The 24,050-nt window shown below is 33.3% G+C and overlaps 1 protein-coding gene across 1 annotated transcript in view; it reads right to left on the bottom strand.

Moving 5' to 3' along the window:
* Positions 1-520: 520 nt before the first annotated feature.
* Positions 521-24,050, bottom strand: part of LOC123564819 (rho-related GTP-binding protein RhoV-like) — a 38,153-nt gene continuing 14,623 nt past the window's right edge. The window contains exons 7-11 of the mRNA XM_053527618.1: positions 19,718-19,786; positions 10,879-10,953; positions 6,325-6,442; positions 5,054-5,116; positions 521-2,228 (exon numbers count right to left, since the gene is read on the bottom strand). Of these exons, the coding sequence (XP_053383593.1) occupies positions 1,956-2,228; positions 5,054-5,116; positions 6,325-6,442; positions 10,879-10,953; positions 19,718-19,786 (598 nt within the window). The 3' untranslated portion in view covers positions 521-1,955. The remainder of the gene's footprint in view (positions 2,229-5,053; positions 5,117-6,324; positions 6,443-10,878; positions 10,954-19,717; positions 19,787-24,050) is intronic.

Consider the following 24,050-nt stretch of genomic DNA (forward strand, 5'->3'; position numbering starts at 1 on the left):
AACGTGATGTTAAAATGCAGTAAACTGACTTTCCTTTTTCATCCATCTACTGACATACAGCATGTTTAATCTGCAAAACTAATATTAGAAGATAGCTTTATCCGCCGAAACCTTAACAGTGCTTCCGTGAATTTCGACTTATCATTCAGATGTTAGTTATACACCCTCTTAAAGATGTCAGGGTGTGGGTGGGTCGGCGTGAGGAGAGCATAAAGATCGTTTTGATATTCTGAGAAATCTTAGAAAATAATAAAGCTTTTCGGCCAAACATGTATTTTTCCCAGAGTAAAATTATGGTCAATGTACATTAATTTCGAAATTTACATTTTGTTTTAAATGAAATGTTGCTTCTTGTTTTATGCTTCGATATCCATAAAAATTATTTAAATCTATGTTTAAGCGTTGTCTTTTGTACAAAGAGAAATAAAGTAAAAATGAACAAGGACAAATATCTAACAGGGAAAACCACGTTCCAAGAACACAGCCCTAAACATTTACATATGTTAGTGTACACAGGACACAAGATTTCAAAATTTTATTATTTCACACAATACATGATACATGAAACTATGAGGCTAAAGAATATACAATGGGAAAAATATACGAGGTACAAAAACTGTATGGCTGTTGCATATCTACACTAAAAATAAATGCTTGGCATAATATTTTCATAATTATAAAGAAAACAAAATGATATTACAACATCCTTTAGAAATCAACAAAGCGATTAATATTAACCCTACTTTCAAAAATGGTCTATATTAACGTACATGGCACGTGCTTTAACGGATCTGTGTTTTTCTTTTTTTGTCAAATTTTTAATATATTAATTAGGATTTCTATAGACAATTTGCTGATATATTTTTCCTGTTTAAATTGATTATTATATGCTAATTATTAATATGCTTTGATTGCATAATGTACATTTTTACTGTTCTAATGGAATTATATCCAAATAGTCGATTTCTATAGGTAGTTTGAGGTTTCTTTTTGTGAGGTTTATCATATAATCTAGACATTTGTTTGGTGCCGCACGGACACACAGACAGACAGACACACACACACACACACACGTACACACACACGTACACACACACACACAGCTTATAGACGACAAAGCTTGACATGCAGGCTATGAGTACAAAACAAACAAGAAAAGGTGGATCAAATACTAAATGTAAGTTTGATGAAATTTTGCGAAAAGTGGGTAGCAGCTGGATTAATTGGTTAATTAGGCAAATTGTCGTGGCAAGATTTTATCCGTCACGCCCTTACTAACCTAATGTTGGTGATCAATTATCGTGTGATTCTTTTATTGTGCGTTGAAACCATTTTATAACGCTTCTCACAGCCATATTATTTCATAACTATTTATATCAGTATTTATAACAGTTATGTCCCCTTCCCAACTAAAAAGAATAAAATGACATCATACCCGATGTCAGATTTGTTGTAATATATCAATGTCGAACACATTTTTTATACCACATTGGTTTTAAAAGAAGTAAGATTTTGTTTCCAACTTTGACTGAGTAGTTTGTTTAACTTTAGTAATCATATTTTTTTTCACACGTTATATATTTCAAGAAAGTTTTATGGCAAGGCTACTGACTAACAGCAACCCATACAATCCTTCCATATTGTTAGTCTCCTTTATAATAAAAACTATAATAAAAAGTAAACGACAGATCATACAGTTTGATACAAACTAGATGCTTAAATGTAAACTGCACAAAGTCAGTGACAACTTTAACAAGCATTTATATTTAAAGGTAAGCTTAACAAAAGAAAGCTTTTGTCACGGCTGTGATTTTACTGGTATTATAAAACATGTGATGAGAATTAGCAAATCATAATGAGACTTCGTCTAACTTATCCTTATTGTTACAAACTTCTAGACTTTTTCCTATAAACTAATGAGTCTTGCTTTCTTTTTTCTTGAAACACATCACTGGCTAAAATAATGAACACTTATTTTTCTTTTTCTTAGGGGGTGGCTCAAGCGCAATTTTTACAGCTTCTTCGAACACAGTTGTCACCCCTTGTTGAGCTAATGCCGAACACTCCAAATAACGCCTTGCACCAATTTTTTTCATTAAATAAACACCTTGTTCATAATTTGAAACAAATTTCTTGTCACGATCAACATGGCTCTCTCTTTCGTCAAGTTTCGTACCCACTAAAATAATTGGTGTTGATGGACAATAATGTAGAACTTCCGGAGCCCACTGAAAAATTGGAATATAAAATAAAATGTTAACAAATAAATATCAACTGACATAAGACGTACAAATAAAGCTCCTGTCTTGCTATATTATAGAAATGTGCAACACTTGCAAGATAAATACATGCTTACTGTGTGATAATTTTATCGCACAAAAGAAGCGAAAGCTAAACATATTTCTAAAAATAACATATGACAAAAACTGTAATTTAAATTTCACAATAAAATAGACATCACTTCATGGAACTGTAAAGTCTTTAGTTATGAGGCAAGGGGTGTCGTCCGCAGGATCAAACATTTTGGAGCCAACCTTACACTCAAAAGATTAAAGATATTCTTATAGTGACATGTTTTAAAACAATAACACATGTACGTTTCTTAGGCAATACAAAAACAAACGAAATATATATAAGCCAGAATAAACTCATACATCTTTCATTCATTGGTTTAAATGGTATATAAAAAATATAAGTTATTGTGACCCGATATGGGTTTGCAGCCGATACTAAAACGTATGTAATATAACATGTCTATAATATAAAATGAAAATAGCGATGACTAGATATACTTTGTATTTGTATTGATGGTTTCAACTTCAACTAGTCAGTCACTTGTCAGTTACAATAGACATCCGTAAAATACCGTCCCCGACAACAGAACACTATTACTCCGACACTGCATATTAGAATATGGCAGCTAACTCTCTCATTAACACCTTATCAATATGAAGATTTCCTGTATTGCTGGTTGTGCATTTGCAGGCACAATGAACGGGGTCAATGACTTGAGCTCTTCAATTTTCGTCCATAGCCGATACTGGGTAATATTCTGGCAGATGCGTATCAACGGCGTGTTTCCACACACAATCGTGTGCGATTCTGTCATTGGTGGGACAGGTGCGAGCCCGAGCTGAAATACTACAAAATATTCAGAAATTGTGTTCTTCCCATTTATTCCACAACAAGAAGCAATACCATTCTCCAGTAATATCTGTCTGATTGCTAAATTATCTCCACTCACATGTGAGGAAGCCATCTAGCTGACTTACTGAAGATCATTGCTTCTATTGGAGTTCCCGCCCGTGGTTAAATAATGCACGGATTGAGTCTCCCTCTATCACGAAAATCTGGAAAGTCGCTATGCGACCTAAACTTGTATCGATGTAACGTTAAAGATATCTTAAAGACGTAAACACCTGCCAGAAAACCTTCAAACAGATGGTTTAGCCATATTTAATAAAATACACCGGCCATCGAAATGGAACTTCTTTGGTTATATCATGTATTTCAAAAGATTCATCGAATGAAAACTGGCCCATTACAATGTATTCGATAGGTATCGGCCTTTCAGCACAAAAGGGGATTCGAAAGTAATACGGGGTGTTCTTGTTGCAAAAGAGGCGGATCCAACATACACGCACTATTACATTTCATTGTACACAACGTGTCTGTTCAGGCCAAAATGGGACCCCACATTCAGTATAGAGCTTGGCATACATGCTATGGTTGATGCCAGTTCATGATCTGCCAGCAGCTCATGCGTTATTTGGATGTGACTCTGTGTCATGTTGCCATTTGACAGAAAAAATGTATGGCAAATGCCTGATTTAAGTGGTCGATGTAATACAGTTTGGTTGTCGTGAACGTTTTGTGATTCTATAAGCAAAGATGTCTGTTGTAAGGAACAAAACAAATCGTCAAACAAGTGACTGACTAGTTGAAATTAAAGATTTTAATACAAATACCAAGTATGTCTGGTCGCCGTTAATTTCATGTTATACCATAGACGTTTCATTTTATATATATTCTGGCCTTAGATGTCAACTTAAATCGAGTCACACTACTATGTTTTTATATATTGTTTAAACCAGAGTAATGAGTTATACGTATTCTAGTCAATGTAAGTTTTATTCGTTTTTTTTGCATTGCATAAGAAATGTATAAATGTGTTATGTTTTAAAAGTAGGTACGGCGTCATTACAAAACGATTTTCCAAATTATAAAAAACAAACAGTAATAAACACTATTTTGGTAATATATAATAAAATATAAGCAACGTATTAAACCCTAACGAAAATTGACATCCCAGCAGTGCTCTTGGATTGTGTGCATTTGTTAAATCGTTTTAGTTATTTTTTGTATTAGTTTTCTTTTGGCCGCCATATCTGCCGCAATCTTGTTGCTAGCTAAATGCTCAATTGTGCCACTTCCACATCAACCGGATTCATTATCTACAACGCTACACCTACACGAAAATGTAATAGCATTTTGTAAAGTAATCAATTTACGATCCAACTTAGATTCTGTCAGACTATATTAGGAACAAAGGATGACATGGCATCGGATCGGTAAATACCAAAAACATACGGTAACGGTCCCATCATATTATATAGTCATGTATATTAAATTCATCCAACTTTTGTTAAAACGATGATAAAGTCGCTGAAAAAATTGTAGACCAAAATTTTATTTGCAAGTTACCATTCACATGTAAAAGACATTGTAGATGAAAAAGTTATTTTAACACAGGTACAATGATGATAAGTCTAATGTACATACTTGGATAATCAATTTTTCACTCAAACAGTGATATTCTAACGTATACGACAGAAATGTTGAATAAGAAACAAAAAACCCTTTTTGCTATATCTCTAAACAAGTACATCGGATTGCAGAGGAAATGAGTAAGTTTATACATTAAACCTCGTTAAAAGAAATGAAAAAAAAAGGTTTTGCAATGTGCAGATCCTTAACAATGCGGGAAACTATATGTATTCTATTACATGCATGAATAGAATATTATGAACAAAGATCAAAATCATAAACATACCTTTTCCCATACATTATCGTAAGAATCACGACTATCGACTGCAAAACACAGCAGAAACACATCCTGAAATTGGTTAAAATGATCAAACATAACTCCCGATTGCCTCTTAGACTACCCTAACATTAATTTGGACTGAAATTCGTAACAAAGAGGCTATTTGTTTTTATTCTTTTGGTATCAGCATTCAAAGAGTATACTTTCCTTGCATATTAATAGTTCATTTATCAATTTGTCAAGACAATTTATTACATATTTTGAAATATTTTCTCAATACTTTAAAGGAATTTTAATGCTTCTTCTACCTTACTTCTTGTTGGTATGTATTGCATTCAAAAAGTATGGAAACGATATCTATGCAGATTTAAAAACACCAATTGCTCTTTGAATTAACCTTATGCATTTATGGAAGCATGAACTAGTATGCCTTAAGTTGTTCTAAACTTTTTTCTATATGAAGTTTATATTTTGTTCCAACCTCTCATCAAAATCTTGATCACAAATAACAAACATTGTCTGGTTTCCTTTTCTGAATCTTTTTGTCTCAAACAATTGCACAAACATAATTGTTTTTCAAGCTAATTTACATCGGAAGTTGTTGTTATTTACAACTAGATATTAACACCAAATGGCTAATTTATCTGAATGGTAGGTACTGCGAAAACACGGATTAAAACACAAGATTTACAGTAATAAGGGAGTTTACATGTAAAGAGCTCGTGTTTAAATGTGAATGACCAAATTGTTATGTTTTCACATTTTCTTGCGTTACTGTCTTTTTCATATTTGCAGTTATGTACCATTAAACATTATACTTTAACAATTGTATCCATAAATAGTCGTCAGGTATCATGAAATTATAAATATTCGGTCATGCAGGTGGTAGATTGATACTTCCTTTTTACATGTTTTTAGGCAATTGTTGAACACCGAGTTAAATAAATATGCGAAATATACGTATCGGTATAATACTCTGGCAAATTTGCTGTCAACATATATCTAGTATTTAGAGATTCAAAGAATCGTATCGAAAGCATTTTACCCTTCTATGGAACTACGAATTGCAAAATATTTGGTTAAAACTATTAAAAACATAAAGAAAAGGGAAGTTCGTTTATTTTATGTCGGATTAAAACTATATTTCACTTGTGATCGTAAATCGTAAAAATAGTACATAAATTTTATGTTTACTCGGTCAAAGACATTGCGATTATAAACTGAAACAACCAAACTAATATTCTCTTTTATGGCAACTAATCGAATTTTTATGTTACCGTTTGTGGGTATGACAACGGTCTTAATCTGTCATAATCTTCTTTACCGGCAGTGTCCGTTAAGGCTAAATTGAAACGTCGTCCTTCTATGGTTAGAACAGCAGTATAATTATCGTACCTGAAACAATAAGCAAGAACGTCAATGATGCTAAAGCGCTCACCTGTGTAAAAGGTTTCAAGTATGTTTGTATAACGTAATGGTACAAGTACATATTTAGGATGATATAAATGTAAAGACTGTAGCTATTCTGGATTCAGAGAAGAAGACATGCAAAGTTTCGTTTATATTTGTCTATATTATATATATGTCATTACATTGGCATTGCCATTTTTTTAACCTAGGACAATAATTTGAAGAATCACGGTAGAAATTCAAATCTTGATATCATATATCAAATTTCCAAAAAAAAAAAAAAAATAAATAAATAAATAAATAAAAATAAATAAATAAAATAAAATAAATAAGAATGAAAATAATAAAAAATCATTTTGTATAATTGTTTTAAAATTGGGTCTGCCGTTTATGTCAAGAACAATTCTAAAGTTTAAAATATAAGAAAAAATGTGACAACTCCTTACGGCGGCATGTTTTTACATACATTGTCTATTTGAGTATTAGAGCGCCTCCTTTTTGAAGAGTATTCAATCCCTAAAATAAACCTACTTTCACTGCAATTTTCAGGGTTTTTTTTTTTTTTTTTTTTTTTTTTTTTTTTTTTTGGGGGGGGGGGGGGGGGGGGGGGTGAGAGGGGTAGGATCAAGACTTACTGGGACCACAATCTTTTTCCTTATTTTCCTTTTTTTCTAGTAAGTTTCCACGTCTTTCAAAAAGTTATTATTGATTTAGTGTATAAAAGTGGATCATTTGATAAACGATTTCGTGCTGTTCAAGGTGATTTTACCTCTGAAACAGTTAGATATCTTTAAAAATACTGAGTTACATGCGGTTAAAGTTCTCTATTTTGCCTTTACTCTTTAGATTATATATTGTGGAAGAAATGCAGGGAGATTTTACTTCTGCCCCAAGGTTATTTTTGAATGGAGTGAGCAAAATTCAAAACAGACTTGTAGAGATTTTTACGTAATTTGGCCCAATTGTTCACCATCATAAGATGGAGTGTCATGCGTTAGAACCAGGTCCTTTATTTAGAATTACTTCCCTTTGTTGTTACTATAAATAGCTGATATTGTAACATTTTTTAGTGCAACTAAATTCCTTTTAAATTTTAGGTGTATTTAAAGGTATCTTTTCCTGGTTTTTTATAGTCTAAGCTAAAACAAAACTTACATCCCTTTGTTGCTACTACAAATAGCTTATTCTTGAAACTTTTTAACCTGGTTTTCGTTACGATTTGATATATCATTGTTTGGGATTACTGTCTACCAAACTCATACAGAATATATTTTACTTTGATATCTACATGACGGGCATAATATTGTGACATTCTGGGACTATTGTTATATTTTGTTCATGGCAAGATATTGTATAGGCATGCAGTAAGTTTGTGATAAATGTACTTAGGCGTGGGACGTTGGTAACAAATTGTTACAAATTCTTTTCTATTTTAGATTTTAGAACATTAAGTTTTTTAGCCTTCATTGAAGAACCGATTATCATACATTTCGTTTCCATTGGGTGTAATGACATTTGTTTAAAATACACCATTATTTGACCTAGTCGAGGTTTTGTTGTAAATAGTTTTGAATTTCAGATAACTGATAACCGGAGTTAAACAGTTTGGAGTCATCAGCATATAAGTCTATATTAAAGTCATGATGTAATATTGATATGTCACTGATATATATATATATTTGAAAAACTGTAAAGGTCCTAGAATAGACTCTTGAGAACAGCTGATCTGAAGCTAAATATATCAGATTGTAAGTTACCAACTTGGACTGTTTCAAATTTGACTGATAAGACTTGAAAAGAATTAGTGTATTTCCAGACAAATGGTATAATTTTAATTTGTAAAGTAATATTTCATGACCGACAAAATAAAACGCCTTTCTTAAATCAAGGACAATTGTTCCAATTATTTTTCCACTATTATTATCTTTGACTCAAGTACAAATTAATCTTATTAAGGTATTGGACCGCTTATAGTAATGTTTAAAAAATGGTATTTCCTAAGCATATTCTTAAAGTTGACTGTGTTTCGCTTTGTGTTGCAATTTTGAAACAACTTTTACCGTGCCGTTTTTTTTTTATAAATTTTGTATCATTTATGGTATTTCCTCTAGCTCAAGCAGAAACAAAATGCAAAGTGATGGGCACTGTCCGAAACGATCGCAGAGAATTCATTACACCATTGATTTTAATGAAAGAAACATCAAACTATTGGTAAACAATAATAAAACACAAAATTAAACTGTTAATATCATTTTGCTAGGGTGCCTCAAGTAAACGGAATAAATGAAAAAGAATTCTAACAAATTCTGCTCACCTCATTTAAAAATAATCTTGAGGCAGAAGTAACACCTCCCTACATTTCTTCCACAATATGTAATATATAAAGAGCAAAGGCAAAATACAGAACTTTTACCGCATGTAACTCAGTATTTTTAAAGATGTCTAACCCTGCCCTCTTCTGTTTCACAGGTAGATTCACTTTGAACTGCAAGAAATTACTTATCAAATGGAATATTCCACTTTTGTACACTAAATCAATAATAAATCTTGAAAAAGTAAAACCTTATAAGGAAAACAAAAGAAAATAAGGAAAAACGATGTGCTCGGGGATGGGGGGGGGGGGGGGGGGGAAGATGGCAGATGGCAGATGGCTTCAAACTACGGCCCCGCTGAATAATTTCAGTCAAAAGTAGGTTTATTGTAGGAATTGAATACTACTCTATTACGGGTCTAAAACCTTAATGCTGTATTGTACGAATGATAAAGTGATTTTTCCTGAACTCAGACTGTCTGTCGTGTATTATACATGTTTTTTGAAAACAAATATTGAAAATGTGATGCTTTATGTAGAGATGGTACCTACCCAAGAAAATCTAAGGGGAACAACTCTGAATTGACCAATAAACTGAAGCCAACATAAAGCATTGGTCAAAAGTGAAAGAAAAATCAGATAAGTCCTTTTTCCAACAACTGATCAGGCAGACAAAATATGACCTACATTTGTTTAAATCTCATTGTATTCAGTATACAACATGCACACTTTTCCCATCGCTTACACTGACAGTTATTTTATAAGTTGTAGTGAGGCCCTGATAGAAAGTTTAGTAGTGCGTGAAAATAATGTAAAATAATGCATAAATTTCTTTAAATAAAATTTACGAAATTAAGAAACGTTATTTAGCTCTGACCTTTTAGTCAAAGCTATTTATTGTTCTCAATGGTGATACATTGGTTTAGACCAAATTTATATATTTTTTAAAAATGTAAAATGATGTAATGATTTTTGTTACAGGTTAACTACCTTAAACAAGCTACAAGGTGTTTTATTTATTGTTTTTAACAAAGAAAGCGGATAACTTCAGATATCAGTATCAATTTACAACTTAAACTGTTTACACAACTTGAAAAAAAGTTTTTGTTGGGGTCTTTCATTTACAATCACATCACCCGGATTGAGTGGAAAATATTGATGGTAAAATGGTGCAGGGATTTGTTTACACTATAAAATCTTTAATAACTTCTTTCAGGTAAATTTTTGGTATGGTTTTGGTAAGCTTATAATAAAGATTTTTTCAAGCTTTTAGACTCTTGGCTAGTCTTGGAATTTGATTTTATCAAAAGACAAAAGGAAGTTCAGTATAGGCTCTTTCAAAGTGATGAAAGTAGACTAAACTTACATTATACTCTTTTGAATTTATTAAGCTGTGGAAACTTTTGATATAGACTATAATTGGGGAAATCCAAAAATCATTGAAAAACGGCCAATACAAGAGTTGTCCATTTTGCTTCAGATATTTTGAGAAAGTAAATTTTTAAATATCAAATATTTCTATTTTTACATGGAGAAGAGGAAAACCATAAACATATTTAGAAAATTAGTGCACTTAGCTATCATTTCACACTAGAAAAAATATGTAAAGATCAATTAGAAATTTTTAGGTACCATCTCTACTCTATGGCGCTCACATATTTTGGAAATGGTAGGTAGAATTGAAATCGGGCGGTAATGCATGAGCTTAAGGCTACTATACAAATGCAATACTATTGTATGTGTGATATGACAATTATACGAGAAAGCAGCCTATTTACGCAACGTACCTCTGTGTGCGAAGCGACAATGTCAGGATAATAATTAACACATGCTAACTCTCCGCGTAAATGTAGAGGAAAATGTACCCTCTAACAAACGGAAACGCTAGAATCTTGTAGGAAGAATGTAAAACAAAATAATTTTAGGCTATGCCAATTGTGGGTAATACCTGAAAAATGCTAAATGAAGTTAACTTAATTCCTTACCAGTCTCGGGCACCAATCAATCCTTCAGAATTCTGTAGAAGTTATAAGGCGAAAAAACAAACAAAAAAAAAAAACACCATTTACATTTTGGATAATTGTGATGAATATGTACTTTTAATACTTACACAGTTGGATTAGTATATTCCGGCGGGAAAGAATTGTTTACGTAAGTTTTTGCCAAACATGTCTTTCCAACATTTCTGCAAACAATAGAAACAACAAATGAATCAATCTCTTTATCTCACTTCATTACACAAACACGCATATTGATATAGATATATATTAAAATACTGCTTTGCTGAAACTGACATTTTCCGTTCAATTTCTATCTTCCATTGGAAACAAAATTAAAATGAACTGCTATTAAAATAAAACTAAAAAAAGGGAGGATGGTGCACAAAATAGAAGTTATAAAAAGAAAACTTGTGGTTTAGGATATATACCCCTTGAGCACGTGGTAAAACAAAATATGCCTTTTACAACAGATATATATGTTAAAAAGCAAAACACCCTTTCACAGAAATTTGGAACTGGTTTACAGCATCAACAACAACAACAGCAAAACACAAAACACAACAACAATAACAACAACAAAAAAAACCATACATAAGGAAGTTAGTAACCAAGAAACAAATAATCATTGGAACTTGTACTGGACGACTGCATAGCCGGTCATATTGAGACTCTTTCTGACATTACGTGTGAAAAAAGAACCAAAACCTTAATAATCACAGCCAACTGCCATTGTCGATCAAGCCTTTTAAGCTGTAAGTAATGCGTTTACTAGTTTAATCAAAGCACTGAGAGGACTTATGTTGGCAGCGGTTGACAGCTTCTGGTAATGGGCATGGACAGTTAGCTTAAGTTTGATGATTCTGAATAAACTACTTTTGATTGATAAGCTTTTTCAACCATTCTTACCAAACAAAGGGGCGAAACTCTTGCTTTTACTCTATCAATGGGGATAAAATAATATATGGACAAAGCTCATGTGCTTATTATGTGCTGAAAATTTTGTGAGGTTTGGTTAATCGTGCTCAAAGTCTTTTTTGAATTATAAGCATTTTTTAAACAAATCAATTGGAAAACACTGCTTTTACTTGGACAAGGGGATTAACAGTAAATGATAGCAAAGGTTATGGAGTAATTGATAATTATGTGATGTTTGGAAGTTCTAGTTATAACAAGAGCTTGTAGAACACTTGTATGAAGTAACTGACAAGGAACAGAAATTTTTTGGTCACTGCCCACTGGACATTTAACATATTGACCTTAAATTAATACTGAAACTGTAACTATTTTGTTTGATCAAACGCCTATTTCTACGTAAATCATATTCAATGGCGTTTTACAAATTAGGCTTAAAAATTAAGACATTTTAAAGATGTATGAAATAAATGAGCATAATTACCATTATGAATAAATTATTTAGTAAGTAAACTAAATAAATATTTGAATATTAAAATACAGTAAGATAGCTGTTTTGTTAGTTAGTAAGTAGAAATGAGTTATTGAGACATGTCCATAAGTTATTACAAACAACTTTTTTTGTATGTGTGATAAAATTGTTCATATTCGAATGGATTTACACAATAAAAGTCATCCAGTTTATGTTACCAGAATATCTTAAAAAATCAGTCACAGTCTCTAAAAGAATGCATGTAATTTCTGAAATAATGAGTTTCAACTTCTTTTTGAAAACATCTAATGTGTCTGAGTTCCTGATTTCGAGAGGCAATTCATTCCAGAGTTTAGGTCCAACTGTACCAAAACTTCTGTCGCTGAACGTTTTGCGCTTGTTGAAAGGAAAAACGAAACACCCAGTAACGGAATTTGAAGAACTCAAGTTCCTTGTCTGTGTTTGTTTTGTAAGAAGTTCTGAAAGATATTCCGGAGAATTTCTATCTGAACAATTATAATTGTAGGTTAGCATTTTGAATGTGATTCTGGCCTTGATGGGTAGCCAGCGAAGATCATAGAGCGCTTGCTTGGAACTGTCATATTTTCTTCGATTTAGGACAGGTTTTGCACACATGTTCTGAATTCGTTGCATTTTGTTTACCTCGCTGTGAGCAATACCTTACAGAATAACATTGCAATTATCTAAATGGGGTGCCACCAATGACAGCACAAGAGTTTCGACAGCCTCTTTGGTAAGATATTTCCGGATACATTTTATTCTGAAGTAGCTGAGCATTGCTGTTCTACACTTTCGTTTTACATGCCCTTTTAGATTTAAGTTTTCATCCAGGTCTGCACCTAGATATCGAATAAAGTTCTCTGATTTCACTTCATCATCTACAATGAATATTTTGTCAGTTGCACACTAAGAGAGCTGTTGCCTACTACCAAACATGATGAACTCAGTTTTGGAAGTATTCATTCTGAGCTTATTTTTTCATCCAGTTGTTGATTGTTGTAGCACATTGTTTAAGTTCTTGTATTGCCTGGGATTCGACTGTTGGAGATGATGGTTTAAAGCGTTTATTAGCAGTGTAGTCATCCGCAAAGCCATAAACTGAAATCGATGGCGGAATAACATCAAACAGTGTCCCTGCATATGTCAAATAGAGCCACGGTCCTAAGCAACTCCCTTGTGGAACGCTACAGTGTAATTTGCATGGAAAGTAAATGGCTGAATTGACACTTACACGGCAACTTCTGGTGCGCAGATAGGAATCAACCCGGCTCAGTGCTGTTCCACAAAAGCCATGATACTGCTTGTTCAACACGTCTACAGTATCAAAGACGGCACGGAGATCGATGGCAATTAGCGCCGTTACTTCTTTTTTTCTCCATAGCATCCAGAAAATCATTTACTAGACGTAACAATGTTGATTCGCAAAAATGGTTTTTTTTCCTGTAAGCAGATTGATTTTTGGGTAGAAGATTGTGTTTGTTTACATGATCACTGAGTCTGAACAGAGCTTCTTTTTCAATAAGTTTTGACAAAAACGAGAGGTTGCTTACAGGCCTGTGGTTTGCAAATTCAAGTTTGAGTCCCAATTTCTCCAACAAAGGTCTTACAATTGCCTGTTTCCATTTCGTTGGAAAGATGGCTTCACGCAACGACAATATTACCAAATTTACCTAATAACAGTCAACAGATCATCCAAGTACGATTTTAGCACTTTTGTTGGTAGAATATCAAGTTCACATGATTTCGTCTGTAGTTGGTTTATAAGTTTTCTAACTTCTTCCTAACTCAGATCTTTACGACTGTCAAAACAAGGAATATCTTTTTCATATGGTTGAAAATTATCGAAATGTTTCAACGATTCTCGATTTTTTTCGATTTTGTTCCCGAAATGATCTGCAAATTTCCCTGCCAGTGTGGTGTCATGTCCAATTGGCATAGGGTTCTCAGACCTAGTGCCGGTTGTCTCAGATACAAATCTATAAAGCTTTTTTGAGTCACCTTTGGCATTTAGACCTTTTTCACACAGCGGTGATCTTTTATAAGGTTTGAGTTCATTTTCATAGCTTTTACGTGCTGTTTTAAAGGCTTCATACAGATGTGATTGTCTATGTTTCTTCCACAAACGTTCAGATTTGCGAGCCGCTCTTTTAAGATGAAGTAGTTTTTCTGTAAATCAGGGTTTTGGAGCGCGACGGATGATTGTTTTTCTATAATTGGTGCGTGTGAGTTCATAATCCTTTCCACTGCTGTCTGAAATTCATCAACAAAAGAGTCGACATTATCACTTTTGATGGCCATTTCTCTCAGATCACTTGAAAATGTGTTCGTATCCATGTCTTTGAAATTTCAAAAAAGCACCACCTCACGGGTTTTATTTTCCATTTTTAACATTTGTCACAAGTTTTACTGCACAGTGTTCAGAAATATATTGGCCCTGTTCACAAGAAACTACTTTAACACCATTCACCACTTTCGTAAGGACTAAATCAAGAACGTTGCCACCAGTGTGTCTACTAAATTATACATGCTGTTGCAAACTCATGGCGTACAAGGAATTGTTGAATTCTGTTACTGCATTTGTGTTATCGTTGATGTGAATATTAAAGTCACCCATGACCATTACATTTGAATACTGTGATAGTACTCCCTCCATATACTGAAGAATTCTGTGACAAACATGGAACAAGTTGATAAAGACGGGGTTCTGTGTATCCTAACTACATGCATAGTAATGTTCTTGAAAATCAACTGCCAAGCACCATATTTAAAACTGTGAAAATTTCCAGCTGATAGCTTGCGCATGTTTTGCCTGTTAGTTACACTCAGTTTATAGCCATTTTGATTGCGATCAGACGTTTCATGTTGATGTTGTTTGTCGTCCGAAAACCAAGTCTCTGTAAGAAGGGCAAAATCTATCTTTTCCTCACGTAATAATTGACCAATAAGAACATCTTTGTTTATTGCCGAGCGATAATTCAGCGTCAAACATGTAAGCTGTTCATTTTATCTATTCAATGTTATTCCATTTTTCTTAGGATAGACAAGGTTGCTAAAGTTTACACCTCTGAAAACCACTGGTTTACCGTAACCACTTTTGCTATTGTTCAATGCTTGTGCCTTCAGGTGACCAGCTTCTTTTCCTCTGTACTTGTTCAATATTCTCATATCTTTTAACCTTGATAACACAATAGGATTAAGTCTACACCTGTGTCCAATTCGGTGTAGAAAATTGCTGTCATACATAATAAGATCCATTATTGAAAACCACAATGGTGAGCGAAAGTTCACAAAGTGTTTATCAACAATAAATATATCCAAATTTATTTATGTGATTGTTTCTGATGCAGATATTAGATCAACACAGGCAGCAATCCAAAAAACAATGACACAAACACATTACCAGTCTTAAATGACCTTCGTATCAAATATGATCTTAGACCAAAGCGTAATCTAGTTTTCTGGCACAAAAGTTCTATTGTCAATGTGATCTTGATCTTTGACCTATTAAATTCAAAATCAATAGGGGTCATCTGCTGGTCATCAGAAATCTCCCGATCTCATGATCCTAGGCCTAAGCGTTCTCCAGTTAAAATCCGGAAACCAACTGGTCTACAGACCAACCAACACCCATCATCAAACAATAATACTAACAATATACCCCTCCTCCTTCAAAGGAGGACAATTAATTTTCAAATTAGAAGATGCCCATGTCTTCCCCAATGCATAGTCTTAATAGAAGCCAGTAGAAGAGCGGAAGACAAAGAGACACTAATGGTTGGCTGTAACAGAGATCATCTACTTGGAATATCCAATCACTCTATGAAGTTCAAAATTCTGAGTCAAGTGGTTCTCAAGTAAACCGTTTTCCATGTTCGGGCCCCTTTGACCTTTATTTTTGATCGAGTGAGCCCAAAATCAACAGGGGTCATCTACACTGCATGTCCATTCATCCTATAAAGTTTCAACATTCTGAATCAAGTGATACTCAAGTTATTGATCCAGAAAGAGGTTTTCCATCTTCAAGCATAATGTTACGTGACCCTTAAGTCAAGTAACCCCAGAAACATTAAGAGTCATCTACTCTGTAATCCCTATCACCGTGATTGAAGATTCTGGGTCAAATTATTCTAACGTTATTGGATGGAAACTGTTTTCAAAGTTCTTGGTCCTGTGACCATAACTTTTGATCAAGTGATTAAAAAATTAATAGGGGTCATCTACTTTACATGTCCAATCTTCCTATGAAGTTTCATTCTGGGGCAAGTGGTTCTCAAGTTATTGATCAGAAACGGGTTTCAATGTGTTCAGGCCCCTGTGAGCTTGAAAGTAATTTTTTATTCATTTTTTTTTTCAAATTAGATCTCATCTTGGTAAAAGCAGGCTATGAATATATTATATACATAAATTACATAGATAAAAGAGACTTCAGAATAGTTATAGTGCAGGAGGTCGTGGCCGCGTCATACCAAAGACGTTAATATTGTATTAGTAGCTTCCTTGCTTGGCGTTCAGCATTAAGAGGGAAATGCTAGGACTGGTCAGCCCGGTGTCAGTGTAATGTAACTGGGTGAGTTATTGTGCCACGTGTCTACGGCGTGATATTCCAGTGAGGCATCACTATAAAGCTGGGCATTGTGCTCACTGCTACAAGTAGACACCGCCGTTTATATGACTGAAAAAAATGTTGAAAAGACGTTTAACCCGAACACAAACACACACACTAGATTAATGTAATAAGCCTCATAATCATGACAACATGCATGTTTTAGTGTTTTCATATTTTCTGGTCCTTTAGGAACATGGAGGCCATTCAACATATGTGTAGTAGAGTTCCGCTTGAGCCCGTGCTAGGGTGCTTAAGAAGTGCTAGGGTGCACATTTCATTACCTCTCATGAACAGACTCAATCAAACCGAGTCAGCTATTAATCTTCTTGGTTGCATTTTATGCTTCCAAAGGATCTCTTTACGAATTTTATTGATAAAAATGCAAATATTGAAATTTAGTTTGAATTTGATTTCATTGCAGTCTTACGAATCCCGCAATTGTATAATTATCCGAGAAGAAACCGTACGCCAATACGTGAATATTTGGGGACGAAAACACCGCGAATCTACCGGCGATTAAAAGGCGAACTTGTTAAAAATAATGTTTCTTTTGAATTAATTATATCATTTACTGAAATTTTTAATCACATACACCAGCTAGAATGTAACGTTAAATCAAATTGAAGTACATAATTACGTTCGTATTTTCGGGAAACAGGTACGAATTTTACGCCCACTCCGTTACGGCTGTAACTATTTTCCTAAGTCGTGCAAATAATAAATATATCATATAAAAAAGAAAATATTGGTTAAACTGAAAGAGGGTACATATCAGTTAGCTGATCAATTTATCGGACAAATGATAATGAAATACGTAGTTAATTAGCTGAAAAATTAGTTTAGCAAGATTAAGGAATGTTTAGATGTATTTTGACTTACTTCAGTAGATAATTAAATGAAAGTATCAAAACGCTAACTTGATTTTTCCATACAATTTAATGTGTTATTTCTTTTACTTTTAGTTTTCTGCTACAACCACCCTCATCCCAAAGAATACATTTCTTTTTTGTATCTTTTGGAATGTTAATTGAATCATCTCGACATTACAGTTGCGGATTGTTCAGTTTGAGATGTGTGTTGCACCGGTTTTGCTCGAAGGACTTAATGCTTCAAGGATTCTGATTTTATCTCAATTTTTTACTGTTGCCAATATTCTTCAGAACAATTTGCACAACGTTTCTTTTATAGATATATTGGTAAAAATATATAAAATTATTATGCACAAAATCTTTACGGCTGGTCACACTTTAAATAGCAATAACATAAAGTATGCATCCGAGTATTTCCATTACAATACAAAGTTGAACTGTATTATTCAACAATTCCAATCTGTGTCTAAAAGCATATTTACAATAAATAGCTACATTATATAATTCTTTTTCATTTGTGGAATTTAATAGTTGTATAAATTTATACATGTTTGGTTGTTCGTAGTAAAATCTAGATATATATTTACGCCTTAAAGTATTATAGGTTTCACATATCAATACAAAGTGATATTCATCTTCAATGTCATTTTTTGTGCATAAAATACATTTTCTATCTATTCTTGTGATGTTTTGATGTCTTCCTGTTTCAATGTTTAAGTTGTGTGACGAATCTAACTTTATAAAATTTTATCTTTTACAGATAATTTGATATATCAAAGCTGTCAGTAGTTTTAAATTCTTGAAACAATATTATTGAACTTCTTAATGCGATATCACTTCTCCAGTAACTAATATGTATATATATCAACTAGTCTTTATCTAAATGAAGGAATTAACATATTAACATTTACAGATTCTAGGAATAACCATACATCAGGAAAGCCGGCGTTTTGTAACATCTGTTTTACTTGTGTGACCCAGTTATTACAATTAACGTTTCTATCTATATCTTGTCTCATTGTCATAATTATTGTTTTTAAAATACCATTGTTGTTTTTGCACTGAGTGCAATTTCAAGAAATATTTCAATATCCTAAAATTTCTAACTTGATATAAAGGGAAACAGATCACGCTTACTTGCCTAGATTTTCTAATATTTCATTTGAAATTTTACTTTAGTTAAAGTTTACTTTCCAAATTATTTTTTTGAAAGTTTTTCTTATTTTCAACGACCAGATTATTTTGTTTTCAACTATTGACATAATGTTTAAAAGATAAGCTCCCAATTATCTATATTCTTCCTAATAATTATATATTTCTTATCATTGGCGTGTCAAATTACACCTTCTGTATTCGGTCTGTAGAGTCAAAATAATTGTTTATACATTCAATCTTTCGTACATAATTCAATATTTACATTCGTTCTATTCCTTTCCATTGAAAATTATGAGGTTCATTTCGTATGAACAACAAAAGGAAAGGCGAGAAAGTAATGTCATCGGTGCTTAGTGATAACCGACCACTGTTTTGACGACGTCCGCGTTTAGTCAGGGAACGTTCTCTAGATGACGTCGCAGTTGTTCCGTCTGGTGAACAGAATGGCCGGGAAGCTGATTTTAATATTAAGTGTCACAAAATATGCGCGAGTTATGATATAATCTTGTTTAGAAATGGAAAGGAAATATAATGTAAATCGTGTATAAAAAATGAAACTATTTTTTTCGGTGTTCATGCGAAATGAACGACAGAACAGGATCAGCATTTAAAATTAAACATGAATCGCTATTCATGGATTTGCCGATCCTATTGTGTCGTTTATTTCGCATAAACACCGAAAAAAGTCATTTCATTTTTAATTAAACCTCATTTTCAAAGAGAAATTGCTCAGAAACACCCATTAGCTTTACAAGGAACGCCACACAAACACCTTATGTAGCGTTATCTGCATGTCATATGTGTGATCTTTTACATAAGATTTTCCAGCAAACATACATGATATGAACATAAAACATGAAAGTAGCGTAAGTAATTGTTTCAACAAAAAAGGTTTTATACATCTAAATACTTACCCATCTCCTATTACAACACATTTAATGTTGGCCTCAGCTGCCATCTGCGAAACACTACTAAGTACACTTAATTAATATATGATGTATCCTCAAATCAATTATATTTGAGAAAAATTATCAGTATCTAATTGTTTCCCTCAGTAGGTCACGTTTAACTGTGTATCTACATCAGTTAATATCTTATTTCATTTCCTCTTTAAACAATACATACTTAAATAAATTATGAAAATAATTTCCTTCCTGGAACATAACTCAAGAAAAGAAATTGGCATGTGTTGATGAATCCAAATTACTTCCTTCATAACGACATTACCCATCCTTAATTTAAATTATAACAGCTTTTATAACTAACTTTTACATAAAATCTCTATAAACCCAAGAGAGTAATAGCATTATGCACTTTGACTTAACATTCATATGTACTCCAGATAGAACCTAAGATATTTAAAGACAGAAATACATTAAATAGAGTCTAGAAATTGATCTCTAAGTCCTTCAAATAACTAAAAGATGACTTTACAAATGTGAAATGTTTGAAAGTTGTGTTTATATCCACAAATGAAGTTTGAAAACTTATTACTGAATTTAAAGCTGTGACCACAAGAGTGACAACTCTTGCCTTTTAGGGCAAGTACTTTCAAGCATAAATATATTTTACTTTACTTCCCTTGCAATTACACAAATTGAGTGGACAAAGGAAAATATCGAAACAAGAAAACTCATTATTGAAATAACACGAGTAAATCAGTATCCAAACTGCAAGTGATATCTTTTTCTTCCTTTTTTTGATAGACGGCAGTGACATGATAATTCTTCAACGAAAGATAGTTAAGGGTTAAAATTTCGCAACACAATCTTATCAATGAAAAATTAGAAGCATTAGTAACTTCACTGAAATAACCAATATTGTGTATTCTGGAATTATTATGTCTCCCCGCCCCCTCTGGGAGAGACATATTGTTTTTGCCCTGTCCGTCCGTGCGTCCGTCCGCCCGTACGTCACACTTCATTTCCGAGCAATAACTGGAGAACCATTTGACCTATAACCTTCAAACTTCATAAGGTTGTAGGGCTGCTGGAGTAGACGACATCTATTGCTTTTGGGATCAGTCTGCCAAAGGTCAAGGTCACAGGGGCCTGAACATTGAAAACAATTTTTGATCAATAACTAGAGAACCACTTGACCCAGAATGTTGAAACTTCATAAGATGATTGATGATGAAGAGTAGATGACCTCTATTGATTTTGGGGTTACTCCGTCAAAGGTCAAGGTCACAGGGGCCTGAACATTGAAAACCATTTCCGATCAATAACTAGAGAAACTTTTGACCTAGAATGTTGAAACTTCATACGATGATTGATCGTGAAGAGTAGATGACCCCTATTGATTTTGGAATTACTCCGTCAAAGGTCAAGGTCACAGGGGCCTGAACATTGAAAACCATTTCCGATCAATAACTGGAGAACCATTTGACCCAGAATGTTGAAACTTCAAAAGTTGATTGATCATAAAGAGTAAATGACTCCTATTGATTTTGGGGTCACTCCGTCAAAGGTCAAGGTCACAGGGGCCTGAACATTGAAAACCATTTCCGATCAATAACTAGAGAACCACTTGACCCAGAATGTTGAAACTTCATTGGATGATTGGTCATGAAGAGTAGATGACCTTTGTTGTTTTTGGGGTCACTCCATCAAAGGTCAAGGTGACAGGGGCCTGAACATTGAAAACAATTTCCGATCAATAACTAGAGAACCACTTGACCCAGAATGTTGAAACTTCATAGGATGATTGGTCATGTAGAGTAAATGACCCGTATTGTTTTTGGGGTCACTCTGTTAAAGGTCAAGGTCACAGGGGCCTGAACATTGATAACCATTTCCGATCAATAACTTCAGAACCTCTTGATCCAGAATGTTGAAACTTCATAGGATGATTGAACATGCAGAGTAAATGACCCCTATCGTTTTTTGGGTCACTCTGTTAAAGGTCAAGGTCACAAGAGCTTGAACATGGAAACCAATTTCCGATCAATAACCTGAGAACCACTTGACCCAGAATGTTGAAACTTCATAGGATGATTGAACATGCAGAGTAGATGACTCCTATTGATTTTGGGGTCAGTCTATTAAAGGTCAAGGTCACAGGGGCCTGGTCATGAAAAATCATTTCTGGAAAATAACTTAAGAACCACTTGACCTAGAATGTTGAAACTTAATAGGATGATTGGACATGCAGAGTACATGACCCCTATTGATTTTGAGGTCACTTCATTAAAGGTCAAGGTCACAGGAGCCTGAACAGTGACTTGAAAACCACTAGGCCAATAGTGTTGAAATTTAGCGGGATGACTGGACATGCGAAGTAGATGATCCCTATTGCAGCCAACCATCAGTATCTCTTTGACTTTCGCTCCTGACCCCTATTGACTTCTTGCCTATAGGACTTTGCATTGGGGGAGACATGTGCTTTTTTATAAAAGCAATTTCTAGTTTCAACAATTTTTATCTGTTCAGAGCCATCTGGACATGGTGTGTATTGAGAGACCTGTGCTGTACTGACATTTCTTAGTAATGAAAGTGATGAAAATGATAATTCTGAAATAAGAACTGAGAATGTTGAAGATTAACGGATTAGAGAAATTCAGTCATATAGTTTTCAAATTCAATACGGAAAGAATATTTGGTTAAGACATACGACATTTGTCGACAACCTAGCTAGAATAATCTACATTGTCTCAAGTATCAGTGTTTCCCGTGTGCATTTATCATGATTAAACGATCATTAAATCATTCGACAATCGTTTTTTGCATCATTTACATTTTATACACTTTCAGCCTGTAATGAAAACAAATTCACTTGCGAAATTTATTACTTTTGAATCGGGGTTATGTCAAATAAAATTAATAGACGAAAATATTTTTGATATAAATTCTATTTTAGGCACATTCAAACTAGTTTACAGAACAAAAACTGAAACAGTTGTGATTGATATTAGTGTATTTACAAAACATAATCACAACACAACAAATCCCGCTACTAAGAATGGAATGGAAAATAAAAGATAAATACCAAGTAAATTGACTGCGCGGTCATTTTAAACAGCATTATAATCATAATTTAATGTAACAGAAAAAGTATACTGATTCTAGCATGTTCGTTTTGAAATACAAATAAAATATACTATAAATGACATTGACGTCAAAGCTTTATTACACTAGTGTATTATCATTTTTAAGTAGTGACTTTATTACACTCCCGTGACGTCAAAATTGTGATAAAAACTGTATCAAACCAAGAAATAGAGGATATTTGTTTGTTTCAGTGAAATATCAATTTTATTTCACAAGTGAGCATCAAAAACTGATATTTTCTCGAGTGGCGTAGCCACGAGTGAAAATGACTTTTTATTTGGTGCTCACGAGTGAAATAAAATTGATATTTCACTGAAACAAACAAATTTTCTTTTTATTTCATGTGTAAAACTCTACTTTTATTGCGTAATTTATAAAATGTCGAAAATCGCGGGAAGGGTCAGCAGAAAGCATAACAAAAATGACGTCTCCGGTATTCATAACGCTCGGTATACAATTTGACTTCAATCGCGAGGGAGGACCGGTACTAGTTCGGCGAAAACAGTGAAAAATAAAAATGATAATCTACTGTTTCAAAACTGTGGATTATTACTTTTATTTCACTGAGAAAACTCTATAATTCACTGGAAAACATAAAATAAATTCATATTATACCATTGAATAAAAAAGAAGCTCCGAATATAGATACATGGAAAATTGAAAATTTACTTACTAGCGCATGGAAGTGCATTAGTAGACACAACCATGGACTACCGTCTTTCCTGTCTTGGTGTGGCATTTTTTTTACATTTTTATTCATTTAAGTATACAATGTACACAGGCTGCAAATGTTATACATTTTAAACACTTACAGATATTGTATATTAACAATATATGTTGCAAAAAGGAAAAAGTAAACATACTGCGTATAACCAATACTAATATAGTGTGTAATCTGATAGGCTTGAAATATTTTTGTTTTATGATTTGGGAATTGAAAATTTGGAAAAGGTCCCAAAAGATTGTGAGCAAGAATGTTTGGAAGATATAAATTGTACGATATTATATTCTGCGTTTCTTCATATTCAGATGCATTTGTATGGAAATATAAAAATTCAAGTTATAAATCATTCCATGTTGTATTAAATATATCTATTTTTGTCTTTCAAGGTTGCTATTGTTCGTTCAATACCAATACGCCGTGATAAATAAAGTTATAAAGTTTGAAAGATTCAGTTTTGCGTATACTTTTGTTGTA

The sequence above is a fragment of the Mercenaria mercenaria genome, chromosome 2, assembly GCF_021730395.1.
Source record: "Mercenaria mercenaria strain notata chromosome 2, MADL_Memer_1, whole genome shotgun sequence".
NCBI classification, from domain to species: domain Eukaryota; kingdom Metazoa; phylum Mollusca; class Bivalvia; order Venerida; family Veneridae; genus Mercenaria; species Mercenaria mercenaria.